The 25,355-nt window shown below is 38.5% G+C and overlaps 1 protein-coding gene across 7 annotated transcripts; it reads right to left on the reverse strand.

The window, feature by feature from the left end:
* Nucleotides 1-274: 274 nt before the first annotated feature.
* KIF27 (kinesin family member 27) lies at nucleotides 275-25,274 on the reverse strand. 7 transcript variants are annotated; one of them, XM_027670793.1, is made up of 18 exons: nucleotides 25,176-25,274; nucleotides 24,012-24,406; nucleotides 21,383-21,583; nucleotides 16,261-17,198; nucleotides 13,045-13,188; nucleotides 10,586-10,783; nucleotides 9,884-10,059; nucleotides 9,361-9,494; nucleotides 8,679-8,834; nucleotides 7,445-7,650; nucleotides 6,412-6,606; nucleotides 5,954-6,067; nucleotides 4,717-4,893; nucleotides 3,885-4,100; nucleotides 2,797-3,003; nucleotides 1,802-2,000; nucleotides 1,182-1,346; nucleotides 275-602 (listed from the first exon to the last, which is right to left on the reverse strand). In XM_027670793.1, coding segments are annotated over exons 2-18 (3,753 nt in total). In that variant the 5' UTR covers nucleotides 24,337-24,406; nucleotides 25,176-25,274; the 3' UTR covers nucleotides 275-600. The 7 variants fall into 7 exon arrangements, with proteins under 7 accessions (XP_027526594.1, XP_027526592.1, XP_027526593.1 ...); XM_027670791.1 differs by having other exon boundaries at nucleotides 275-943; nucleotides 1,132-1,346; XM_027670792.1 differs by having other exon boundaries at nucleotides 275-1,346; nucleotides 13,045-13,185.
* Nucleotides 25,275-25,355: the final 81 nt, after the last annotated feature.

Here is a 25,355-nt window from a genome sequence, read left to right on the forward strand (position 1 = left end):
ACATTATATAGCAACATGCCTCACAATGTATTAAAAAGAAAAATAACTAAATGCAGAGTATTTCTTATAAAACTTGCAAGTATATGCATTTGAAAAATGTGGAAATTCACAGGCATCTTCTCCCTTCTTTCCATTGCTACAATTTGCCTAGGATAGGTGTTTCCCTATGAATATTCAGGACATGGATACATTGTCCTGAACTACATGCTTCTTTGTATACTAGGCACAGAATAGTCTTTCCCACAGTCTCTGGAATATTCATGTTCACAGTTTGATGGTGTACTTTATGGTAATCAATGTGTTGGCTCATTATCCTGCCCAGAGGGCAAGAGCCAAGCCTTACTTCACTCTGGGAGTAGCAGGGAAGTAGTTGGCATCTCTTTGTAGAACGCACAGCATTGTCAGAGTGGAAAGAAACAGAAGCATCCACTGGAGGAAGAACCAGTCTTGCTGAGCCTCAAAGAGAAACATGGGGCCAAGAAGGCTGTATTGTGCATGTTAGGTATTGTGGTGTCATCAAGAGGTACAATGCAACCGAAATAGCGATGAAATTGAACCTTCTTTTCTCCTCCATGTGAAGAGCTCTGTTGTAGGTTTGGATTCTGGCAAGTAGGACACAGAACAATTAAAAACTTATAGCAACTGTTAGTTGTTGGTGTTTTTTGGGTTTTTGAGTTGGTTGAGGATTTTCTATGTCAAAGCACAGAATCCCATTAGAAAGCACTTTTTTCCTACAAGTGTGTAAATCCTCTCTTTCAGCCTTACTATGTAAGTAACTAGTTAGTAACTAAAAGCATGGAATTTTTCATTGGCAATCTCACAGTAACTTTTAAGAAATCAAGTGCATGACATATAACAAAGCTGTTAGTTTAATACCATGCAGACCCTTTCAGATAACAAAATTCCTTTGTGTTAACCATAATAATTTGAGATTGTAGATGCTGAAATTATATTAGAATCCAGGGAAAACAGAACAAAAATTTAAACCACTGTTATACCACTGCTACAGCTATAAATCAATGTTGTCTCTCCCTTGAAACTGAGAGGTGAAATATATTCCTGAAGAACAGTTAGTTCAGTAAAAATATGACACTTACAGCTATCTGATATACTTCTGTATGTTCACCCTCTTCAAATGGTCTAATGACAATTGCATAAACAGTTTCAGATAATAAGCTCACATTTACTGGCTGACAATATTTGATGGGATGTCTCTCCAAAGACGCCCTTCAATTTCTTCTTCAGCTCTCTGCTGGTTTTCTTATAGAAAAATAATTCCTTTTCCAGTTGCTGGACTTTTACTTCATACCCTTTCAAGATTTCTGCAATACCTTCACTCTCTTGTTCTAGAAGAAATAAAACTAGTTTAAGAACCAAATGTCAGAAATCAAGATGCCCAGCTAGACAGAGTATGTCTTGTATCTTGATGGCACTTTGCTTGCAATGTGCACATTTTAACTAGCATGACACAGGATCAAAAAGGCCATGTCAACCCTGCTTGTCAGTTTTAATAGTATTTAGAAGATCAAGATCAGCAGGAGCAGTATATTTCAACTTTCCAATATCAGTAAATTCAGTAGGAAAATACAACAATTCTGATACTTCTTTAAAAAAGATTCAATTTTCCTCTCATGCAGACACTATGTGTCTGTTCCTTGGCATCCTACATGACATCGGAATTAGTGACAGCCAAAATATATCTCTGAACCTTATTCTTTTATTTTTTCAGTTGGAATGCAGTATTTCTCTGTAGTGACTGAAGACAATACTTGCTGTACGATCCATTCCAAGCAGCAGATACCTTTGAAATGATGCAATATCAACTGTATTTTTTTCTGGTGTTCTTTGCGCTGGAGGGTGAGCTGCCTGTCACACTGCAACTTGATGTGTCCAAGTGCTGATTCTAATTCGCGTATTATGTTTTCCCGGTCCATAGCCTTCATTTCCTGTTCTTCAATCTGCAGTTTTAATTTTCGTTCAGACTCACGTAGGCCAACAATCTAAGAAAGAAATACAAAGCATTTTAAGAAAACCTTTTACCCTTCAGCGTAATAGATTAAAACATACAAAACCAATCACCTCTACAAGCCATTAAGCTTATTCTGGAAACAGACTTACCATTGCTACCAGTTGACACTTTAGAACTGAACTGTGTACCTTTTGATCACATGGACTAGTGGATTTTTTAATACTCTGTGCAAAATTTAAACTGAAACAACAGTGGTTTCGTGATTCTGAAAAACTTCCAACTTGCATCCTGCAGACAACTTGTTCACAAAATCATCCAAAGTCAGAAAGACACATCATATTCTAATGCATTTCATTTTTATGTTTCCAGATATCAGTGTAATTCTTCAGTATGTAGTTGCAGACAGTGTATGCAAAACTAGTTCATACTGAATTTAGAAAAAAAAAAGTAGAAATATTAGCCTGAGCTTTATGAAGCTTTCTTGAAAGCCTCCAGTCAGGAAGAATTTCAATACAACCCCACTATTTAAATATGCTGCCGCTCTGAAAGTTAGCAAAACAGAGCACTGGAAGGAGTGAAGGAAATATCCATATTTGCAGCACCTTTCAAGCCAATGACCTCAAAACAAGATATACAAAGTTAACACACAAGTATATTACTTAGGTTAACATAAAAATTAAAATACGTGAATTAACAGTAGATCTATGTAACCTGAAGAGATTTTCACCAAAAGTTTCCTAAATTTATTTTTACTTCTTGTTACCATTTCATTATCTAGAACGGTAATATAAAATGGAATAAAATATTATTCATTAGCCAAAACAAACCTTGTTGAAATAATTGATGATAATAGCTCTGAGCTCAGCAGCAGACAGGGAAACTAGTTTCCCTATTACATTATTCTCACTCTGTGAAAGACTCTGAGAAGATGACCTAAGCAAGTGCTGGCGATTATAAATACTTTCATTCTTGTAATCAATAGCAACCTCTAGAGCTTCAATTCCTTCTTCTAGCTGGAAAAGGACATGTTCTTCCTACAGAGAAACACGAGCAAAACTTTTTTTAAGAAAAAAAGCTTAGAATTAATCAAGACATCTTTAACTTTACTCTCAAGAGCAAAACTAAACTTAAGGGTAAGAAGAAGTAGCAGTAGCACAGACAATGGAACAGGAAAAACAAGAGGTAGAATGCAAATCTAGAACATCTGTCTTTTCCTGCCATAGTACTCCTAGCACGATACAGAGATTGATCAGATGAAAACCAGAAGTCATGCTTCCTTTTTTATCCTTTCCTCATCCTCACAATAGTTGACTTCTCCTATTTTATTTTTTTTTGGTTGTGCTAGTTTTTACAGGTCAGTAAGGAGTTTGGTGACCAAAACTCGTGTAGGGAAGTGGTAGAAATGTGTGGCCTGAAGCACTGCAGATTTATTACATCTTCAACATAATGATTTCAATCAACTCAAGTGTGGGCCATCCAGGTAATATGACTTATTTTCGCTGTAAAAATACGGAGTCCTTCAGGTGAAGTTTGTTATTCCACAAAATCCTATGAAAATATTCAGGGGATGTCATTACGTGAGCATATTGCTTGTTCTGTGTCATGACATTAAAATATCTGCCATGATAAACTGATGAACTTCTAGTTCCCTTATTCTCATTGTATGATTCTTAGACCAGTAGACTTGGCAAGGCACTATCTGAATTAAGTCCCTCTGAACTTCAACTTCGTTCACCATCATGTAATTGGTGCTATCACAGCAGTATTCTAACATTGCTATTTACAAAAATACCCAACCTCAGTTCCTTAGTTCTAGCTTTTCTAATATTTGGAGACATTCTGGGTTCTGATTGGAATGCCTTATTATCAAACACTAGCTAAAATCTATATTTATCTCTCAGAGGTGCTTACTTACTTCAGTTGACAACACTTTACCATCTCTCAGTTTCTCATCCACACTATTTCTCTTTCTGAGCAGCTGATCCCTTTCCATGTGCAGAACCTGAATTTTTTCCAAAATGTCTGTCTTGTCTTCAGTGGTGCTGCCCTGAAGCTGCATACTTTTATCACACAGCTCCTGATCCAGCATACTTAAGCGAGTAGACAATTTCACACTATCTTTGTTTAAGGCCTAAAAAAAACCACAGCAACCACAGATATAAGACTGAGATACTCCCTTTGAGTAAGAAGAAAGTAGGTGAGACTGTCACATTCTGAAGTGAAAAAATTGCTTGCTTCTTGCAATGGAACCCCATTTATTTTGTGCAGACAGCTACCGTAAGATATACAAAAGATGAAAGAAAACAAAAACACTCAAGGTGTAGTTTTCTACATACTAAAAGGACTAGTCATTATAAGTGACAATGATACTTCAAGCTCAATTCACTTTTGCTACTGAAAAACAAATATTGCAAGGTATTTCCCTGTCATGTTCTCTAGTTTGCAAAAGGACTGAGTCATATTCATAAATAATATGATATCATGGATATCATATTAGTTAAGGCTCTGCATTAACAGAACTCCACAGTTCAGAACTGTTTGATTTGGTTTGCAATTTTGGAGAGAAAAAGTGAATAAAAATGATTGTCTGAGTTATTTACATTTTAAATGTTGATTGGTCAAGCCAACCAATACCTACATCACCTTTAAAGACACTTGGCTTGAGCCTCCTCTGCTATCTTGTCTGTGTTCCCTGCCCCCTCACCCCACGCCCAGTCTTTCAGTCAGCCTTAATTTTCTTAAATTACCTGGCTGGATCTCAATTTCTTGATTTCCAGGTGGCTTTTCTCTTGCAATAATGCTTCTTTTTTGGCTACAATGGCTTCTCTTTTCTTTAAATCTTCTTCTAGTTCTGCTAACTGTTGGTGTTGTTGAAGAATTCTTTCAATTTCTTCATCCAACCACTTCTTTTGCTCTTCTAATTTCTAAAGTTTCAATACAGATCCAGAGAGCATTAGCCAGGACTTTTTGGGTCAGAATTTTATTATAATGTTTACCTTTTTTATAATTACTGATAAAACTGTAGCAGACATTGACATTTCTAATGTTAACTTTAATTCTGCAACAATATCTTGGCTAGAAATAATACAGAAACTGGACTAACTTAACAAGGGGCTCAGCAATGTTATATTCCTACATCTCATATAAACAAATTTGTATCAGATGCATTTAAGTGAAAGATATTATTTTTCTAAGAACAGTTATATAAATAGATGTCATCTACCCAAGCACAGCAACTAGGTTTAGAAGGCACCATGAGAATTCAGCTGGCCCATCATCACTGTGTTATAGTTGCCCAAGAACGGCTCTTTGTGGAAAAAACATTAGGAGACAAGAAATTGTGATGTTGAAAGAATTAAAGACAGTAAATGGCATCTCTGATCCAGCTAGCATAGTCCATTACAAATTTATTCTGAAGCCACAGTTTATCAGTGGATATATTCCTGGTAGGGCTTAACAGTTGCATTTATTTAACTTTTAAAACTTCTTTTCGCCTTGAAAGACTTTAGGTAACTCAGGTTTCAGTGTCCACATTGAAATAATGTAGGTGGCACCACTGCATAGAATACATACTCTTCTAGCCCTGTTATGAACAACCAAAAGCAGAGACCACAGTAATTTATGTCAGAGTAGAAAACCAAACAAAATAAAATCCCCAAACAACCCATGGAACATTTATAACATTGCACAATAAGATCACCCCCAAACCTACTAGAAAACCAAACCTGTTGAACTCTTGGGTCTCTGAATCAGCATTTTTGAGAAACTGTAGGGAAAAAAACTTTAAAGGCCCTTCTTTCTTTCTTTCATTGAAAAAGAGTAAAAGAGCTGCTAGACTATATTGCCATTTTTTGCTACAGCAAAAAAGACAACAAAACTATGATGGAACACTCTTTTCCAAACAGTTCACAAAGATATATGACCAGGGATGAAAAAAGATTTTTTTACTTCAGGGCTTACACAAATTTGGAATAGATTAACGACCTGTAGTTTCTGTGGAGTTCCCACAGAGTTATTTTTCTTCTTTTTGAAAGCAGCAATTTCTTTATCCTTCAGTTCAAGGATCTTCTGTTGTTGCTCCATCTTAAGTTGAAGTTCCTATGAACAAACAAAAAGCACCATTCTTCCTGCATCAGTCAGTCAAATGCATTTAATGTCAGAGTTCACACAAGTATATAATCTGAAATACTGACCCTAAATTTACCTGTAAAATTGCAATTCAGAACTAGACATCATGTAATAAAATGAAAAAAAAAGCTGAAAGAGAAAGGCAAACTGAAGATTTATGTGAAAATGTTTACGGACGATTTCTTGAGTGCATTTATCCAGAAAGTTATTAAGTCATTACTGAAAATTATGGAAACCCTGGTGGTATAGTTTATTGTCTTTGAGGAAGCAGGGGCATCTAATTCTTTGTCATAAAGAAACAGGAAAAATCCTACCTTAATTTGTTGCTGGTCCTGAAGTTCTGCTTCTAGTTGCTTCTTTTTTTCACTCTCCTCATACAGTCTTTTCTGTGTCTGGGATTGCTGATACTTCATATGAGCCACGTTCTGCTCAAGTTCTGTTGCTTCTCTCTCACTTTTGTTAGATAAGGAAGCCAGATTCTTAGTGTCCTGCTGCTTCTTCTGTAAGGCCTGAATATTCATGTCAAATTTCAGTTAATACCAGGAAAACTGATAGCTAAGACTCAACTTCATTCTTTATTTCACTGAATTCTTAGAGTCAGCAAGACTTACTAACTTCTGTCTAAACAATCACTTGATATTCCTGTGGTTTCTGAGCTATCTGGTAAAGTTGCACAGGCAGAAAAAAGGTAAAATACAGTTCATGCCCGGCAATACAGTGAAAGTTGTAAAATCTAACAGCTCTAGAAAATGTGCAGAGACATAACGGTGACAGAACACTGGTTCTGAGCTCAAGCCAATAAGCCAACTACCTTTTTCTGCATGGAACTTTTCTGACCCACCATTCTAGGATCAAGAGGCACAGAGCACTTAAGCTGGCCCTACACAGAATTTAAACTTAGGTGTAGCAGAACTTAAAAATAGAAGGTCACTGTCAAACAAATATGACTGTACTGGGCCTGGCCTTGCAAACTATCACATGAATTTGCTTAAAGCTGGAATTTATATAGTATTTTCATAAAACATTGATTTCATGGCAGGTAATAAACTTGTAATAGACTCCTTGTATAGGTTCTTTTATGATACTACATACAATGGTATATGGACATCCTATATCTCCCACTTCTTTTTTGCCTTCTTACCTACCAAGAAAATATTGTATGTATCTAACCATATAGATGTTACATAGCATTCTGAGTATAATAGTATTAAGTTTCTCATTAGCTACTTCAATCCAGCCAACTTCTAAAGTGTGAAACAGGTGAGAATTTTTGCAAGCAGAGTGTTAAGGTTCAGATATGACAGGGAGACAGAGATTTGCAAACCCTAATGGTCAGATCAGAAATACCTGCACTTTCAACTTAGCTGCATCCATCTTCTTCCAGAACTCTTTTTGTAACTTGACTTTCTCAGGAACGTCTCTCACCTCTTTACTGTCCAGCTCCTGAAGCTGCTTTTGTATTTCAGCCAGTTCCATTTTGGCCTGTTCAGTTTCTTGCTCCAGTTTAGTTATCTTCAAAGAATATTGCCTACTTACAGACTGAGCCTCCTTACCTTAAAGACAGCATATTCAAATAGTTTAAAACCAACAAGATAATCAGTTGAAATGTAATAATTTTGTAGTTGAATCATTACTTACTTTGTTCTGGCTAAATCAGTAATTTCTGATTCAATTTCCAACACTAAAGGAACATGCAGTTCCCTTGTAACTCTGAAATGGACATAAAGGAAGGAGTCTTATATATGAATTTTTCACAAGTCACCTGATGTTACCAAATGCCACCTGACTGCCAAAGTTAATTTCTTCTGCCTATTGTAGTGTTTGCCAAAATGGCTCCCTGTATTTCATACATGTTTGTTTGTTTGTTTGTTTGTTTTTTCCCAGAATAATATGCCATTTATTTATTACTCAGCTTTAAGCTTAATAATTAGGAAAAAAACTTGGATAGTGTTTCTACTTCGTGACTTGTCCTGTTTGGGCAATTGGCAGTGGGACACAGAATCTTCCTCAGTGCCAAAAGACAACCTCAAGAGAAGGTAAGCATAGGAGAGGAGTGTGATTGAAGGAGCTGAGCAGAGAGATCCTTACTGTCACCATAAGACTAGTTTCTGTATCAGGACAGATATGTAAGGGATGTAGGCTAACAAGGACACTGACCTTTTCCCTCATCCACTTCCAACTCCTGTTTCTGTACTGTGATAAAACACAGAAGATACAGGGATGTATCTTCTCTCCTATCCCAGACACCATATGACAAATACATGTCCATGAAGAGATCAGTAGCACTGAGCTTACATGAAAAATTACATTATTGTTGGATAAGAGCAATAATCAACAAAGTACAAAAAATATTTAACAAATACATCTGCATATCATAGCAGAGTAGGCTGTAATAAAAATTTACAGCCTTCAGTGCAATTATAGCAAGTAATCAGCAAAAGTTATGAATCTAAATTGTTAAAAGTATTCTTGTGTAAGATAGCTATGTAAAAACTAAGACATGCAGGACTTCAGGTTTTTTGTGGCTTTTCTTTTTTTTCTGAATATCTTCACTCCAATTTTCCCTATAGTAGCCAGTTACCTGTTCTTACTAATTCCTTAATAAGTTCCTCTTTCCTTCTGATATTAAGTGCAAGTTCTCTTATTTTTTTCTCAGCCTCAGTGAATCTCAACTCTGAAATCTTCAACTTCTGCATGTTAAAAACATGAATTTTCTGGAGGCTGTCAATCTTTTCACCTTGAAAAAAACAAAGCAAAATGGAGATAAAAAATCTGGAATACATGCTGTACCCAAAAGGTAGTGCTCTGGAACACTGTCTGTGTGTAGTGCTTCCACATGAAGTAAAATAATCAAAAGGAGAGAATAGCACCAAGAGTCTTTTCCCTGCTATGTGTCTAAACAAGAAGAGAAATGTATGCACTTGCATTTCAAGGTTCTAAGTATGAGGAAAAATATTCCTGAAAACATTTCAGTGCATTTCTGGTAAGATAAGAGAATCCATTTTGTTTCACTGAAGAAGTACTAAGGATTATATCTAACTAGCTTTCTAGGTAACAAATAATACTTAAACACTAAGGCTACTGACATCAGTTTCAGAAAGGGAAAGAAGAATAGAATCTTGAAGGCCTACATTGAGCTGTAACTAAAAAAATATTCGTATCAAATACATACATTTTGCTGGGAAAAATAGTTACATGTGCTAAAGACACTCTTGCATATGCTGATACGGTAATAAGATTTGCTCTTATGACTTCCATTTTACCTGTGGCTGTGTCAATCTGTAGCACAAATTTGTTGGATAAACCAGACTTGTTTATTTGACGTTTCATGTCACTTAGATCAGGAAGAGTGCACAGAGAAGCCTGGTTTTGTGTCCATGTTTGGTTTATGGAATGCCTAAGGAAGAATGATAAACATGCTAAACTGCAAATACACAGGGATATAATTTGCTTCATGCAAATTATATGATTCTAACAGAAAAGAATCCCAAACTTACCATGGCATTTGTACCTTCTTTCCCATCTATGCTCCACACCACCCACAGACACCATCTCCACCCCGCTCCCCAATCTTCATGGCAGATTCTGGCCCCAAACCAAGGATTATGCAATCTTTGTTAAACCTATGTTTATTAAACTTATTCTGCAATATGCCCAGTTGGTCCCACAAGTTTACCATAAGTAACATTACAGATAGTCTCATATCATGGCAGGATTAGGCAGTAATTCTATCTTTATGCCTAAGCATTTGTCTGTAACAAAAGTTATAGAACAACAAAAAATTACTTAAATGAGGTTTTTTCTTTGCTGCCTGTATTTTCTTCCTCTTCATCACTCTGACCAGAGAGGTGGCAGTGAAGGACTTTATCCTGATCTTCTATCTTGCTCAGTATCATCTGTCTGCGAGCATGGAATTCTGCCATTATCCTGTCCAGGGAGAAGGCACAGGGGCTGGTATACACCTGCCAGAAAGCACACAAAAACAGTGATGGGTAAAAACAGCTGCAAAAATTTAGCAATTCTTTACTGATATTTTAAAAAAATATTTCAATTTAAAATTTTGACATCACCTGAGTTTGTAAGCAAAATTAGAGGTTTTCTCTAATAACTCTGAATACCTTTGTAACAAATGGTTTTGCAAGAGCTTCAAATGTGAAAGAAGGCACTGTTAGAAACTCGTTATTCCACATATTCAATACAGTGGTAAAAATAATAATTCATTTTTGTTAATGTTTCGTATTTGAACCCTCAAACCCCCCAGAAAAACACCAGAAAATATTAGAGCCTTAGCACTTGTAAGTAGGAATTTTAAGGCTGAATATTTTGGATAATTGTGGCATAGCAAGTGTTGCAAGACAATAATTTTTCATAGTCTTTAATGAGAAGCTAAGCAGTATCTGAGAAACCACTGTCATGTCATGTCTAATTATTGGCCCATAACCATTACAAAGTAGAGGGGCAAAAATGTAACATTTGGGTAGACCTTACCTTTTGGGTCTCTGTACCTGAAGATGGGTGAAGGGAGCGTAGCAGATTTTTTGTGAGTGGGACACTGTAGGGCCTCCTTGCAAATGCTGGCCCATCTTCACAAGCATTTGACATATCTAAAGTTTTCACATCTGTAATCTTCTCTAATTTCTCTTTTAGCTGATCAATAAGCATTTGCTGTTCTACCATTTTCTCAGTCTCATGGGGAAAAAAAAACAAAGCAAAAGTGAGCTCTGTATCATATTCACCATTTCTAAATTCCATACAAAGGTCATGAATCTTGTAAATCACTCACTGACCCTAAATCATTCTGCTGGGCACAGGCAAATTCTGTAACAAGCTGCAAATGCTATGACATATCATCAGTCAACTCACACACCAACTCCAATAAATTTTAGACACTTTTTTTTAGAAAAACCTATCCCAGTTAAGTTACATGAGCCTATCTAGGCATCTAGTGAGAGGTGGACAACGTAATTAGCAGCTTGAAATTCCTTTATATGGGTGTTTATGGAGAAATAAAATGGGAATTCAACAAAAATGTTCAAATGAAACACATGGTCTGAATCTTATGAATTAAACATGTATATGGACTTCCTCTTCCTCTTGGAGCACTTCCACTTGAAAGATTATTTGTATAAATAAACGTAAACATGTACATGATCCTAGGATCACTTGCTGCTTTTTTATTCCACCCAGCCTCAGCTTTTGTTGGTAATGATAGTTTGGAGATCTTATCTGCTTCTTCTACAGCATTCTCTGTACATTGTTCAAAAGTACTTATGTACTTATGTACTGATTTATCCACAAGGCCAAGATTATATAAATTTTCAATTCACTCTCTTGCTTTTGATTCTTTTCAAAGTATGGTTAAAATCTGGCCTTGCAACAACAGAAAAGCTGAAGAACAGCTCATGATACATTTTGCATTCTCCTACTTTGAGTAAAAGTTTCTATTCATTCTTATGTTGTTCTCTTAGATTGAAAGTTCCTTCCAAACACAAACATACAATGCCTTAAGTATTGACATTGTTTTGGAATACAATACATATTATTCCTATGTTATAGGAAATAGAATATATGTATGAATATCACATTTATTATCATTTTGGAAGCAGCAATAGCTTACTGATTGACTAGAAGCTATTATTTAACCCTTTTAAGAATTTTTGTCCCTGATACTATTGTACATACAACCCCACAGTGTAACACCTATTCCATAAATACATATCTTTATAAACATTTAATACCTAATACTTGTTACTTTTAAAGTTTTTATTCTATCATGTATCATTAAATTACATATTCCTGTGAATAAAACTTAAAATATTTGACAAAAGTACTTGCTTTTCATTATTCTACCTCTTTTTACATAGAAATGGCAGTTTAGTGAAATAAATACCAAAATGGTGCCTGAAAGCTCCCAAGCTTCTCTGCTGTCTCCAATACTGAAAGAGTCATGATCTTTTACCTACACTGTGACATATTCTGTTCATTACCTCCTACCTTGTATCCGCCAGAATTTATATAAGCATTATCACAGTGTAAGTTGACACTATGATGTACAGGTTAAAAATAAAAATCTAGAAAGAGGTGACAGAAAAGAAAGACAGTGACAGAGGAAAGAAAAAGATGATGACTAGTATACTTACCTTTCAGTCATTGACTATGCCGAAGCTATCAGTAAAGAAGAGGAAAAAGGAGAAAAAGTATAATAAGGAGAAGAGCACTAGCTATCCATGTTTATGCTTTTCTCTTTTAAAAATGTCATATAATAATTTATCTGTCATCCATGTGACAAAAGGCAACAGGAGAATGTTAACTATTCTATCTGCAGTCTTCTTGATCTTAAAATGTTATGCACATGATAGCCATCCTAATTTCATTAGCAAGTACAAGATCTAGAGAAGGAAAGAGGCAAGCAGCCTCTTTCTCACTATGTCTCTTTCCATTATGTCACTCAGTTTTCTCTATTAGTAAATGATCAGAAAGTTAGGATGGAATTGTGTCTTACAAACTCAAAAGGGAACAATACTCTAATTCTTAATAAAGCTATAACAAAATCAGTTTCTATGCAACCTTTCAATTATTTACAGTAATTTTTAGAGTCTAAAGAATCTTTCAAAGTCTTTCAAATTCTAATTCATTACTTGTCCTGAAACTACTTAACAATAATACAAATCCTGAAGCATAACTGGAAAGTATGGAGAGAGTGAATGATTCATCTCAGGTTATACAGAGAAGGTTGTGGCACCGCTAGGCTTGCGTACAGACTTCAAAATCATATTATTGTGGTTCACCAACTAGATGAACCCAACTCATTAAGTGATACAGCTCTAATTCAATCAAAATGTTTCTAATATTGACTGGTAGTTAAATAAAAAAAAATACAGGGACCTGTTGAATGCATTAACACGGTGGAATTCAATACAGATACATGTGTATCAGTGGAAAAATACCTGTAATCTATGTGTTTCTTGAGCCTCCTTTAAAGATGCCAGTTGTTCTTCATTTTCCTGTAGTAATGTCTTTATCTGATTCTGTAGTATCTGGACTTCATGATCCTTCTGGCTGAATACTTCTTCATCCATAACTAGTGCCTGCTAGATAATACAAGAAAAGTTCAGCTGGGGAAAAGGGAGGAAAGTGGAAAAGCTGGAAAATAAAACAAACCAAAACCTCATTTGTTGTTAAAAGACATCATCAGAACTGCAAAGTTTTGAAGTATGTATGGCAAATTATCTAAGTGGTTATCTGCACTTTCTACCAGTTATTTTTTCACTTCCATTTCATCTATTGATTTTGTTCTGACAAGTTTCATTCTTCCAAAGGGAATAATTTACTCATAACCAAAGCTCCTTTACTGGAGTATATATCTGAATTCAATTATTCTCCTTAGCATGCTGTTACATGCAGCCACAAGATCTCAGCATCTTGTGATTAATACACCCGTCAAATGAAAAAAATAAGAACAGCTGTTCTCATTCTGAAACTCAGATAACAGCTTAAAGAAACTATAAGAATGCTTCTTCAGGTGCTTGTGTGAATGAATAATCCAGTACTGATTGAAGGAGACTTCCAAATGTTGTTACTCTTCCAGGAAGCCTGCAGAAGCCAAATACAAAATATGTCAACCCACAAACTTTCTCATTCCTGTTCTTCCTATTTTTTCCTCCACAAGTCCTGCTGGCGGAGGCACAAATTAGTTTAGCTGTTACCTATGGCTAATTCACAATGCCAGTATTTTAATTTTGTGTAAGACAGCATTATACAGGCAATCATAGCTGTTAGAAAAGAAATGGGTATGTGCACACAAGAACGGGTCCACTATTAGCTACTAAATATGGCATATGCAAACGCTGTTCTACAGTCTGTACTTACTCATTTATTTTAGCCTTTCCTTAACCATCTCCTCCTGAGGAAATTTAAGTTTAAGCTAAGTTCTTACACTGTTTTGAACAAGGAAACAGGGGGTTAAAATAAGCCACAGAAGACAATGAAGAAGAAAAAAGTTGTGACTTAGATTGCTTGAGAACAAAGAAAAGACAACATTTGTTTATGCAATTGCCTGGTAACAGTCTACAGACATGACAGTTTGATGTGCAAACTAAAAACGGGTTGATGTTAAAAAATTCTAACTTCTTGGAGCACTGTTTCCTTCCACTACACGACAGACTCAAATTACTTTTTCTAGCATTCATCTTATGTCAGAACTTCACTCAGTTTCCAACTAGTGTACAGTTGTTTTAAGTTATAAAATTAATTTGAGACTGTTTATCATACAATATCTGCAATATTTTCTGCTGTCTGAGAAACAGCTAATTAGAACTACCAGCAAGACGGGACCCTTATAGGATATCTGCATGTTAAGACTCACATATCTTATTTTGAAATTCTCACCTCAGCTAGAAAACCATAAAGAAGTATGATGCCATAAAAAGCAAGTGTTGATATTTAACACAAAAGCAAGTGTTAAAAAAGTGATTAGACGAAGAAATCTATAAATAGTTTAGAAACTCAGTTAGTTAAAGGCATGGTAATGAAAATGAAATACAGGAATTTTTTGTGAGAATATTGCTGAAGAAATACAGGTTAGGAAAAGCTCAATAAGAGTCACCACTGGAGGCTGCAGGTGGCTGACCCTCTTCTGATCCCTCTGTCAATCCCACAGTCCCCAGCAATGGATACCAGTTGCTGTTTCCCTATCTTCTAGTTCCAGACTGTTAAACCCACTACTCCAGCTCTGGAGCAAACAGGTAGCAATTAGCTCCTCTTGCTGTCAGATAAAATCTTTACACACATCTTGAAGCTTGGTCATGGATAGGGACCGGGTAGCTTCCAGCTCTTATTATTTCTGTGTCTTTGCTTTCCTGTCCTGCTGCAGAACAGGCTGCCCTTTTCTGATTCTTCCTCTCTCCTCCTCTGGGCAAGAGCTGCTTCTTCTCTTACTAAGTTGACCTCTGCCTCTACTGTTTCTTCTTGACTACAGGAGCAACTATTAGAGTTGAGGGTTCAGTCTCTGCTTTAGCGTCTTGTTCGTGTGGCCTCAAAGCAAGAGACCTCCTCAATGCCTGTTTGTGGGCTTTTAGATCAGGAATCCTCTGGCATTTCTAAGAGCACTGGACAGTGACTTTAAAGGCATGGGCCAGGTCTAACACAGCTTTACAAATTACTGTGTTTCACCTCCCCTCCTTCAAATGATGTATTAGTTTGATGGGTTAATGAGCCTGTTAAGGCATGAAATCCCAAACTGTCAGAGGGAGCAATCTGTTATTACCTTGAAGGCCTTTAGCCACAGTTTGGGTGCCAAAAAAGACTGTTGTAGGTTAACCTCAATAAGTAGCTAAGCACACACAGCTGCTCTCTCACCTCCCTCCCCACCCCCAATAGGATGGAGGAAGAGCAAAGGAAGAGTGAAAGCAAGAAAATTCGTGGGTCAAGATAGAAACTGTTCAGTAAGTGAAGGTGAAGTGGAGGAGAGAAAGAAAGTGAAAGAAAACAAATTATGCAAAGGCCACCACCTTGCAAGGCTGACTGATGCTCAACCAGTTCCCAGGTAAAATACAGCTAATCTCCCTAAATATTCTACTCTCCCTTTTTATTGCTCAGCATGATGTTGTATGGCATGAAATATCTCTTTAGGCAGTTTGGGTCATCTGCTTGGTTGTATGTGTGTTTCCACATAATTTGTGAATTCCCCAGTCTGTTCACTAGGGGGGCAGAGGCAGAAACAGAGAATGCCTGTTGCTGTGCAAACACTGTTTAGCAAGACCTAAAACATTAGTGTGTTATCAGAATTTTATTGGTTACAAATCTAAAACATGGCACCCTAAGAGCTACTACAAAAAATTAACTTCATCCCAGCCAGACTAGCATAGCTAAAAATAAAAATCTAGCAGATAAAACAGCTCAGCCCGAGTCATCTTGGAACTGATTAGCCAAAATATAACCTTTACTTACCTCTGTCATGATTAAGATGACTGTGTATTCAATGATCCATTAAAATAAACCTATGTCCCAGAGATTAGCCAAACAAAATGATACAAACTTGCAAATTAAATTTAAATTGTCAAATTGTCAGGTGACATCTTTGTACATATTTCAAAATTGAATTCAAGTTTTGGCAGATTGCTTTTTCACTTAGTTATTTAAATAATGAACTTGTAATTAAATACCTGGCATTTCTTTAGTTCCTTCTTTAGCTGAAGAATCGTGACATGGTGTGGCTCTGGGCTGATCTCAGTCCCTGTGTCAGTTTCCTGGATGGTGAGAGCTTCCTTCCTTACTTTCTGTACCATAGTGATCCAGCTCTGCAACCTGTCCCGCTGACTTCTTCTTAAGCTAACATCATCATTCAAATCAAGTAGAAAGGGGAAGGCTTCATCTACACAATTTCTATAACTGAAATACTGAACCTGAAGACGGGTGAGCTGCTCCTCAAGTGAACTGATACGAGCTTTTTCTTCATTTAAGTCATGTAAATACTGATTACTGATCTGCTGGTTCTGCAAAGCATCCCGAAGTAATCTGATTTCAAGTTCCATTTCATCAATGCGGCCTTTTTCGGGGTTGTAATTTACTACCGGTTTATTTCTAATGTTTTTGGCTCTGTTGGCATATTTGAGAGAATTTAAAGATTCATCAAAGTCCAGTGAGGATGGACTTATACATGTTATCATAACAGTCTTGGCATTTCCTCCAAGGGAGTCCTTCAGAATACGAGTGATTTTAGCATCCCTGTATGGAATATGTATACTTTTCCTTTTTGGGTCTCCAAGGGCACTGATGACATTTCCCAATGCTAAGAGACCACTGTTGATCTGAATTGATTCTTTGAAGCGTTCACCAGTATTTCCAGTTTTTGCTACCCTCTCTGATCCTGCCAAATCCACAAAATGAAACTTCGAAGCGATCAAATCCTGTGCAGCATCAGTATTTTTTTGAGACTCTGCAGATTGCTTCTGACAAATACTGATGGTAAAAATGGCATGAGATCGACTAGAGTGCTCATTCATCTGCGTTGTGCCTGTGTGACGAGCTGCATTGCCACTTTCCAGCAGGCTTATCACTTCATCTGCACATTCTACTTGGAATTCTTTAGCGCCCACAATCACTTCAAACACCGAAACAGGTGAAAGTAAGAATAATCCAATTAATTCTAAACTCTTTAGCAAAAGTTTACAGTAATAACTATAAATAAATATTAGTGAAACATACAAGCCTGCATTATTAGGTGGCCATAGCATATAGCTACAGAAAAAGAAGACATCAATATGTGAAAAGCATGAGGTACAACACGTCTGAAACCTGCAGATATTTAATAGTCATAGCATTTGAAACAGTATCTTAGACACAAGACACAACTCATTTACACATTCCACATTGCCTTACACAATTCACAGTCTAGTGCTAGCTGGAAAAAGTATGAGCAAAGTCAGTTCAAAGGATATTTTGCAAGTTTAAAAAAGAAAAAAATACTAAAATCAATGAGATTTTTAGTAAAAATGATTCCTGGCCTGTGGTAAGAACATAATTTTTATCCTAAATAGCTTGGATAGTTGGGTCTTTAGGATAGGTATCTGTTAATAACCTAATAAAGTAGAAGTGTACTTCTACCAAATACTCCTTCCAAGCATATTTTTTGTCATATTTTTCTTTAAATTAATGATGGAAAATGTCCTAGCACAGTCTACTGAAGCTGACTCAAACTGTACTGAAGAAGAGAAATAGTTTAAAATGTATTGTGGGATCATTTTGAAGCAATTATATTGTCTTCAACATTTGTGCTAAATTAGTGCCTTCTTCCAGCTACAGACAAGAAAACCATGACAGCTCAGTAAAACAAGTATAACAATAGTAAACACATGTCCTAGTTAGAACAGCTGGGACCAGTTCATCATTGTATGGGTGTAACTCAAAACTGTGTATTCCATAGCCTTCCACGCCGCCAGATTCCAATGGAGGTGATTAAAAAATAGCAGCCATGTCCCTACCAACCAGCAAGAAGGAAACACAGGCTTTCCCAGGCGCCATGGGCTTTTGGAGGATGCATATCCCCAAGTACAGTCAGATTGTAAGCCCTCTCTACCTTGTGACACGGAAGAAAAATGATTTCCAGTGGGGCCCCGAACAACAACAAGCCTTCGAACAGATTAAACAGGAGATTGCCCATGCAGTAGCCTTTGGGCCAGTAAGGACAGGACAGGACGTGAAGAACGTGCTCTACATTGCAGCCGGGGAGAATGGCCCTTCCTGGAGCCTCTGGCAGAAAGTGCCTGGGGAGACCCGAGGACGACTGCTGGGATTCTGGAGTCGGGGATACAAAGGATCTGAAGCCAGCTATACACCAACTAAAAAAGAGATCCTGGCTGCTTATGAGGGAGTTCGAGCTGCCTCAGAAGTGATCGGCACCGAAGTGCAGCTCCTCCTGGCACCCCGACTACCAGTGCTGGGCTGGATGTTCAAGGGGAGAGTTCCTGCTACACACCACCGATGCCACATGGAGTAAGTGGATTGCTCTGATCACACAGCGAACCCGGATAGGGAATCCTAATCGCCCTGGGATTCTGGAAATTATCACCAATTGGTCCGAAGGTGAGAGTTTCGGACTATCCTCTGAAGAAGAAGAGGAGCAGGTGACAGGGGCTGAGGAGGCCCCACCATATGACCAGCTACCAGAAGATGAAAAGTGATATGCGCTCTTCACGGATGGCTCCTGCCGCATTCTAGGGACAAACCGAAAATGGAAGGCAGCCGTGTGGAGTCCCACATGGTGAGTTGCATAAGCAACCGAAGGACAAGGTGGGTCAAGTCAGGTTGCAGAGCTTAAAGCTGTTCAGTTGGCTTTGGATATCACTGAATGAGAGAAGTGGCCAAGACTCTATCTCTACACTGACCCACGGATGGTGGCCAATGCTCTGTGGGGATGGCTAGAACGATGGAGGAAGGCCAGCTGGCAGCACAAAGGGAAACCCATCTGGGCGGTGGAGATGTGGCAGGACATCGCTGGCCGGGTAGAGAAGCTGAGTGTGAAGGTCGGTCACGTAGACGCTCACGTACGCAAGAAACGGGCTAATGAGGAGCATCGTAACAACGAGCAGGTGGACCGAGCTGCCAGGATTAAAGTCTCTCAGGCAGATCCGGATTGGCAGCATAAAGGAGAATTATTTCTGGCTCGATGGGCCCATGATGCCTCCGGTCACCAGGGGAGAGATGCAACACACAGATGGGCTCATGACCGAGGGGTGGACCTAACCATGGGCACTGTCTCACAGGTCATCCATGACTGTGAGACATGTGCTGCCATCAAGCAGGCCAAGCGGGTGAAGCCTCTATGGTATGGTGGACGGTGGTCAAAGTACAGGTATGGGGAAGCCTGGCAAGTTGACTACATCACGCTCCCCAAAACCCGCCAAGGCAAGCGCTACCTGCTGACCATGGTAGAAAGAAGTACTGGATGGCTGGAGACGTACCCCGTGCCTCATGCCACTGCTCGGAATACCACCCTGGGCCTTGAAAAACAAGTCCTGTGGCGACATGGCACCCGGAGAGAATTGAGTCTGATAATGGGACCCATTTCAAGAATGGCCTCGTAGACACCTGGGCCAGAGAGCACGGCATTGAGTGGGTGTATCATATCCCCTACCATACACCAGCTGCTGGAAAAGTTGAGCAGTGCAACGGACTGCTGAAAACCACCCTGAAGGCACTAGGTGGGGGGACTTTCAAACACTGGGAGCTGCATTTAGCAAAGGCCACCTGGTTGGTCAACACGCGAGGCTCCATTAATCGAGCTGGCCCTGCCCAATCAGAACCTTTGCATACTGTAGATGGAGATAAAGTCCCCGTGGTGCATATGAGAGGTATGTTAGGGAAGACTGTTTGGATTATCCCACCTCAAGGAAAGGCAAAACCATCTGAGGGATTGTTTTTGCTCAAGGGCCTGGTTTCACCTGGTGGGCAATGCAAAAAGATGGGGAGACACGTTGTGTACCACAAGGGGACCTAATTTTGAGTGAGAATGGTCTGTAATGTTTCATTGTATATATATGTATGGATATAGTTTTTAAAGGGATGTAGTTTTTAAAGGGTGTTAATTTGGGCATGACATGGATGGCATAGAATAAGGGGTGGATAATGTCCTAGTCAGAACAGCTGGGACCAGTTCATCACTGTATAGGTGTAACCCAAAACTGTGTATTCCATGGCCTTCCATGCCATTTCCCAGAAACTGTTATCAATAGACCATTTACACCATCTGCCCAGAGCAGGCCTGACTCCTCAGGCTATAAACTGGGTGTTAAGAGGCCTGCGAGATAAGAGGATGCTCCTGTCCTCACACCCATTGTGGAATTCCCTGCCTTGAGGGAGGTACTGGGCATTCCTGCCTGAACTCGAGGATATATAATCTTGGGGTCTTGGGACTTTTTTAACCACTCGTGGGATCCAGAGGAAGACTGCAACCACCACTCTTGACTGGACTGCAATGACCAGACTGCAATAGCACTCTCACCAACAGGTTTTCCCCTCTCCTTTTACTTTGGACTCAGGGCCCAACAAACACCACTCTGTTCATGCCCCAGGGTGCTGGGTTATACATTTGGGTTTTGTGGGTTAAAACCAACTGTTTGTCTGTATAATCGTACTTATTGTATTATTTTATTAAATTGTTATTCTGATTTATAATCTCTCTTTTGAGTTGGGTTCATTTCCCCTGCTGGTTTACCTTTAAACCAGCACAACACAACAATTAGAATATAAGCAAACAATAGCCAAACCTAAGTTTGAGAATAAAATATCTCTGATGTGGATTCTTCTAGCATTTTCATGTGGTGAACAAGATACTTAGAGGGTGTTAATCTCAAAGACTCCAAAAATATCTGCTACTACAAAAAAAAAATCTACTCCTCTCAATAAAGAGGTCTCTTCCACTCATTTTATAGTGAAAGGAGGGCAGATATTTACAATAAAAGTGGCTTAACAGTTATAACTTTGAAGGGAGAAGCAATGGTTTAATCTTAAAATACTTATTCCAGTGAATAATTACACACTATTTCTAGACAGAATTTGCAGTAGCAACAGTCGCATATTTATCATTTGCCATTTGGAACATCTGTATTACTCACAGGCATCTAACCCCAATACTGCTTCAAATAAGTTAAACTGAATTTATATTCTGAAACTTGAACTATTTTTCCCCTAGCATTAGTAATGAATGAGCATTTTCAAGAGAAGGCAAGAATAACTTGGACACACAACTGAAACCCAACACATCAAATTTTAGAGCTGAAATCCTACCTGTATTTCCCTTCTCATCTTCTCGGATATGTAATTCTTTCACAGAGGTTTCCAGCTCCAACAAATCTCGAAGTTCTTCCTTGTAAACCTCTATATAAGATACTTTCACACAGAAGTTAATATTACGGTTTTCAGAAATATGCTGAAATAATTCCTGAATAGCTCGTGGGATTATGCCTTTTTCATTCACTGCAACTGATGCTAAAATACAAGCACAAATGTCACAGAGGCTTGCAGTTATTCTGTCAGATAAATTAAAAAGACTGAAAATTGAGAGAAGTCTGTGAGATTTGGTACTCAACATTCTCGAGCACAAGTCCTATGAGGAGAGGCTGAGGGAGCTGGGGTTGTTCAGCCTGGAGAAGAGGAGGCTCAGGGGAGACCTCATCACTCTCTACAACTCCCTGAAAGGAGGTTGTAGCCAGGTGGGCGTCAGTCTCTTCTCCCCAGCAACCAGTAGTAGGACAAGAGAGCATGGTCTTATGCTGTGCCAGGGGAGGTTTAGGTTGGATATTAGGAAGAAATTTTTTACAGAGAGAGTAATCAGACATTGGAATGGGCTGCCTAGGGAGGTGGTAGATTCACTGTCCCTGGAGGTTTTTAAGATGAGACTGGATGTGACACTTGGTGCCATGGTCTAGTAACCACAGCAGTGTTGGATCAAGGGTTGGACTTGATGATCTCAGAGATCTTTTCCAAACCGACTGATTTTATGATTCTATGATTCTAAGGAATCTGAAGAGCACAGTGTTCACAAGGATTTTTGTAAATATTTTTTTTTCTGTGGGGCAGAATATTTGTTTGCATCCATTAATAGGATTCAAAGTTCTAAATTACATGTTATAGTTATGAAAGTTATGAAAAATATGGAGTCTGTTTTAAACCTACACTCCTTAGAGTACAGATTTCTTCTTTATCCTTACTCATTAGGGTTGGCAATGACATCTTGAGGGTTTGAGAAACTATAAATGCTACTTAAATTTAAAAAAAATCATCAGCACCTTGGTGAGACAAAATTTATGACCAACACTTACAGTAATTTCCTATTTTTTCCAAGTAGACATGGAACACTAACACCAAACTCTACTTTTGTTTTTTAAATATTCAGCATAGGGCAACACTTCCATTATTAATTTGTGTTCTTTATTCAAGAATATGGAAACTGTTTGTCTATGAGAGGATATCCAGAATCTTTTTCACCAAAAATCTAAAGGGTTGGTCACATCTAACTATGAATTTAGTAAATATCTTTATAAAACTAAAAGGTTGTCATTCCTGGGCTATGAACAGCTTTAGATCGTGGCACTCACTACCTAAACAATTTGGCTAGCAATGCTACTTAGAGGAACATTAAATAACTGCTAGTGGAGGGAATATAAGTGAAGTCACAGCAGTAAGCAGAATAAAGAGGACAATGGTATGAGGTTCAACAAGGCCAAGTGCTGGGTCCAGCCCTCGAGTCACAACATCACCATTCAGTTCTACAAGCTGGAGGAAGAACAGCTGGAAAGCTGCCTGGCAGAAAAGTACCTGGGGGTGCTGGTTGACAGCAGCTGAACATGAGCCAGCAGTGCCCAGGTGGCCAAGAAGGCCAATGGCACCCTGGCCTGTATCAGCAATAGCGTGGCCAGCAGGACCAGGGCAGGGATCCTCCCTCTGTACTTGGCACTGGTGAGGCCACAAAGCAAATCCTGTGTTCAGTTCTGGGGCCCTCACTTCAAGAAAGACGTTGAGGTGCTGGAGCGTGCCCAGAGAAAGGCAGAGAGGCTGGTGAAGAGTCTGGAGCACAAGTCCTGTGAGGAGTGGTTGAGGGAGCTGGGGCTTTTTAGCTGGGAGAAAAAGAGGCTCAGGGGCAACCTTATTGCTCTCTACAAACCACCTGTAAGGAGGATGTAGCCAGGTGGAGGTTAGCCTCTTCTCTGGGGTAACAAGTGACAGGACAAGAGGAAATAGCCTCAAGGTGCACCAGGGGAGGTTTAGATTGGATATTAGGAAATATTTCTTCATGGAGGGGGTGATCAAGCATTGGAACAGGCTTAATTGTGGACTTAGCAATGATCGGTTAATGATTGGACTTTATGGTCTTATGGATTTTTTCCAACCTAAATGATTCTGTGGTTCTATGACTTTAAATAAAAGGAAAATTTTAATACCTACCAAGAGATTTAGAATAATCTATTTATATCCATTTGGAAGAATTAAATCAATTAAATAAATTTCTTTGATGTCACAGAAATGTCTCTCAAAAAAACCCAAACAAAAAAAGCCAACACAGAGTGAGCAAGCAAACAATTAACTACCGAATGCAGGAATTTTCAAGGTAAAATAAACACAGCAAAAAACTTGAAAAACACTGCATTTCAGAAACAAATTCTAGTTTAAGTTGCGTTTTAAAATGTGAAGTGTGAAAGAGCAATTTATAATTCTTTTCTTCTTAGATATTTTTGGTATAGCCTAATTTATGGATAAGGCTTTAGAACAGTTTAATTAATCACATAAACTTTGGAAACCTTTTTTTCTTACTACAGCTTTTTTCATTAACCCTTAAAATTCCACCACATCATCTACTGGGTAATAAACATTTAACTTGCACAAACACACTGTTGACCAGTTTAAAAAAAGAACCTACCAATGTGGTCACCGCCAATGGTGTAAGTCTTCCCAGAACCAGTCTGTCCATATGCAAACACTGTAGCATTGTATCCCTCAGTCAGAGACACTAGAAGAGGCTTAATGCAAACAGTATAAATTTCTTCTTGGGTTGAGCTTTTGCCAAATACAAAATCAAAAGTGAAGACATGGTCCTTTCCAATGATAATTTGTTTTGCATTTGGGACTAATCTGACACACACTTGGTGGTTATGAAGTATTTCTTTGGAAAGCAGAGGTCTGACTCGGACCGCAACTTTAACTGGGATCTCCTCCATGCCAGGCTCCAGCCCTGTGCTTCCCATTCAGTGTTCAGATAGTCAGCAAGAAATCTGTCACTACTGCTTTGTTCACATTATTTGCAGTTGTCTGCAACTAAGAAAAAAGTTTTCCACATTATATAATAAATAAGAATTAATTTCCTGAAATAGAAAGTTGATATTTCCTAAAGTATAAGTAAGCACCATTACAATCTTGAAAAATACCTGATATAAAAGCAGCTATATTAATAAGTGTTCAATCAATTAATAAATAAATTTTGCCTCTATTAATTTCCAAGCTAGCAGACTTAAGTCTGAGAGTTGCCTGATTTTCTATTTGAACATAACACAGCCATATGAAGCAATAATATTTTAAGAGCTTGTTAATAGACACTGTTGATAAAGCAAACACTTACAATGAATCCTCTCATTTTCCTTTTCCTGCATTCATATTGCATAGGCAACGTAAATCAGTTGAACAGAACCTTTTACTCCAAAAGTTGTATGTATATACACCTGAGTTTTAAAACCCTCTTCCACTTATGAAGCACCAAACACTTGTAACTCGACAAGCACGGAAAAAGAAGTTGCGTTACCTAGGAAGGAAGTGTGATTTTAAATGTATCTAGTTACTACATGTAAAGCATTCCTCTGATTTTGATCTCCATCTTTAAGCACATATGTGGGAGGGAAACCCTATTTCATAGGATTCTATTTTATAAAAGAATGTGGGAATATGAAATATTCCCAATACGTCGAAGTTACAGAGATACTTCGGTGTGCATGCATCGTTTGCCCTTGGCTGCCATAAGGCAGGAGCAAACATACTGCCGGGGCAGTGAGGGCGGCCCAGAACATTTTCCGTCTTTGCCGCTTCTCCAAACCTGAGAAGGAGCCGAGAACGGGATCACGCCTGGGTCTCGGGAGCCGCCAAGGGCCGCGGAGCCCGCCGTCCCCCGGCTGCCGCCGCGTCTGGCCGAGCCGCCGGACCCGTGCCGAAGGAGGGCAGGAGGAGGGAGGGCGGTGGCGGCGGCCGGGCCAGAGGCACCAGCGGTGGGCCTGTC

Source organism: Neopelma chrysocephalum, unplaced genomic scaffold (genome assembly GCF_003984885.1).
Source record: "Neopelma chrysocephalum unplaced genomic scaffold, ASM398488v2 Primary Assembly neopelma1_96936, whole genome shotgun sequence".
In the NCBI taxonomy this organism is placed as follows: Eukaryota; Metazoa; Chordata; class Aves; order Passeriformes; family Pipridae; genus Neopelma; species Neopelma chrysocephalum.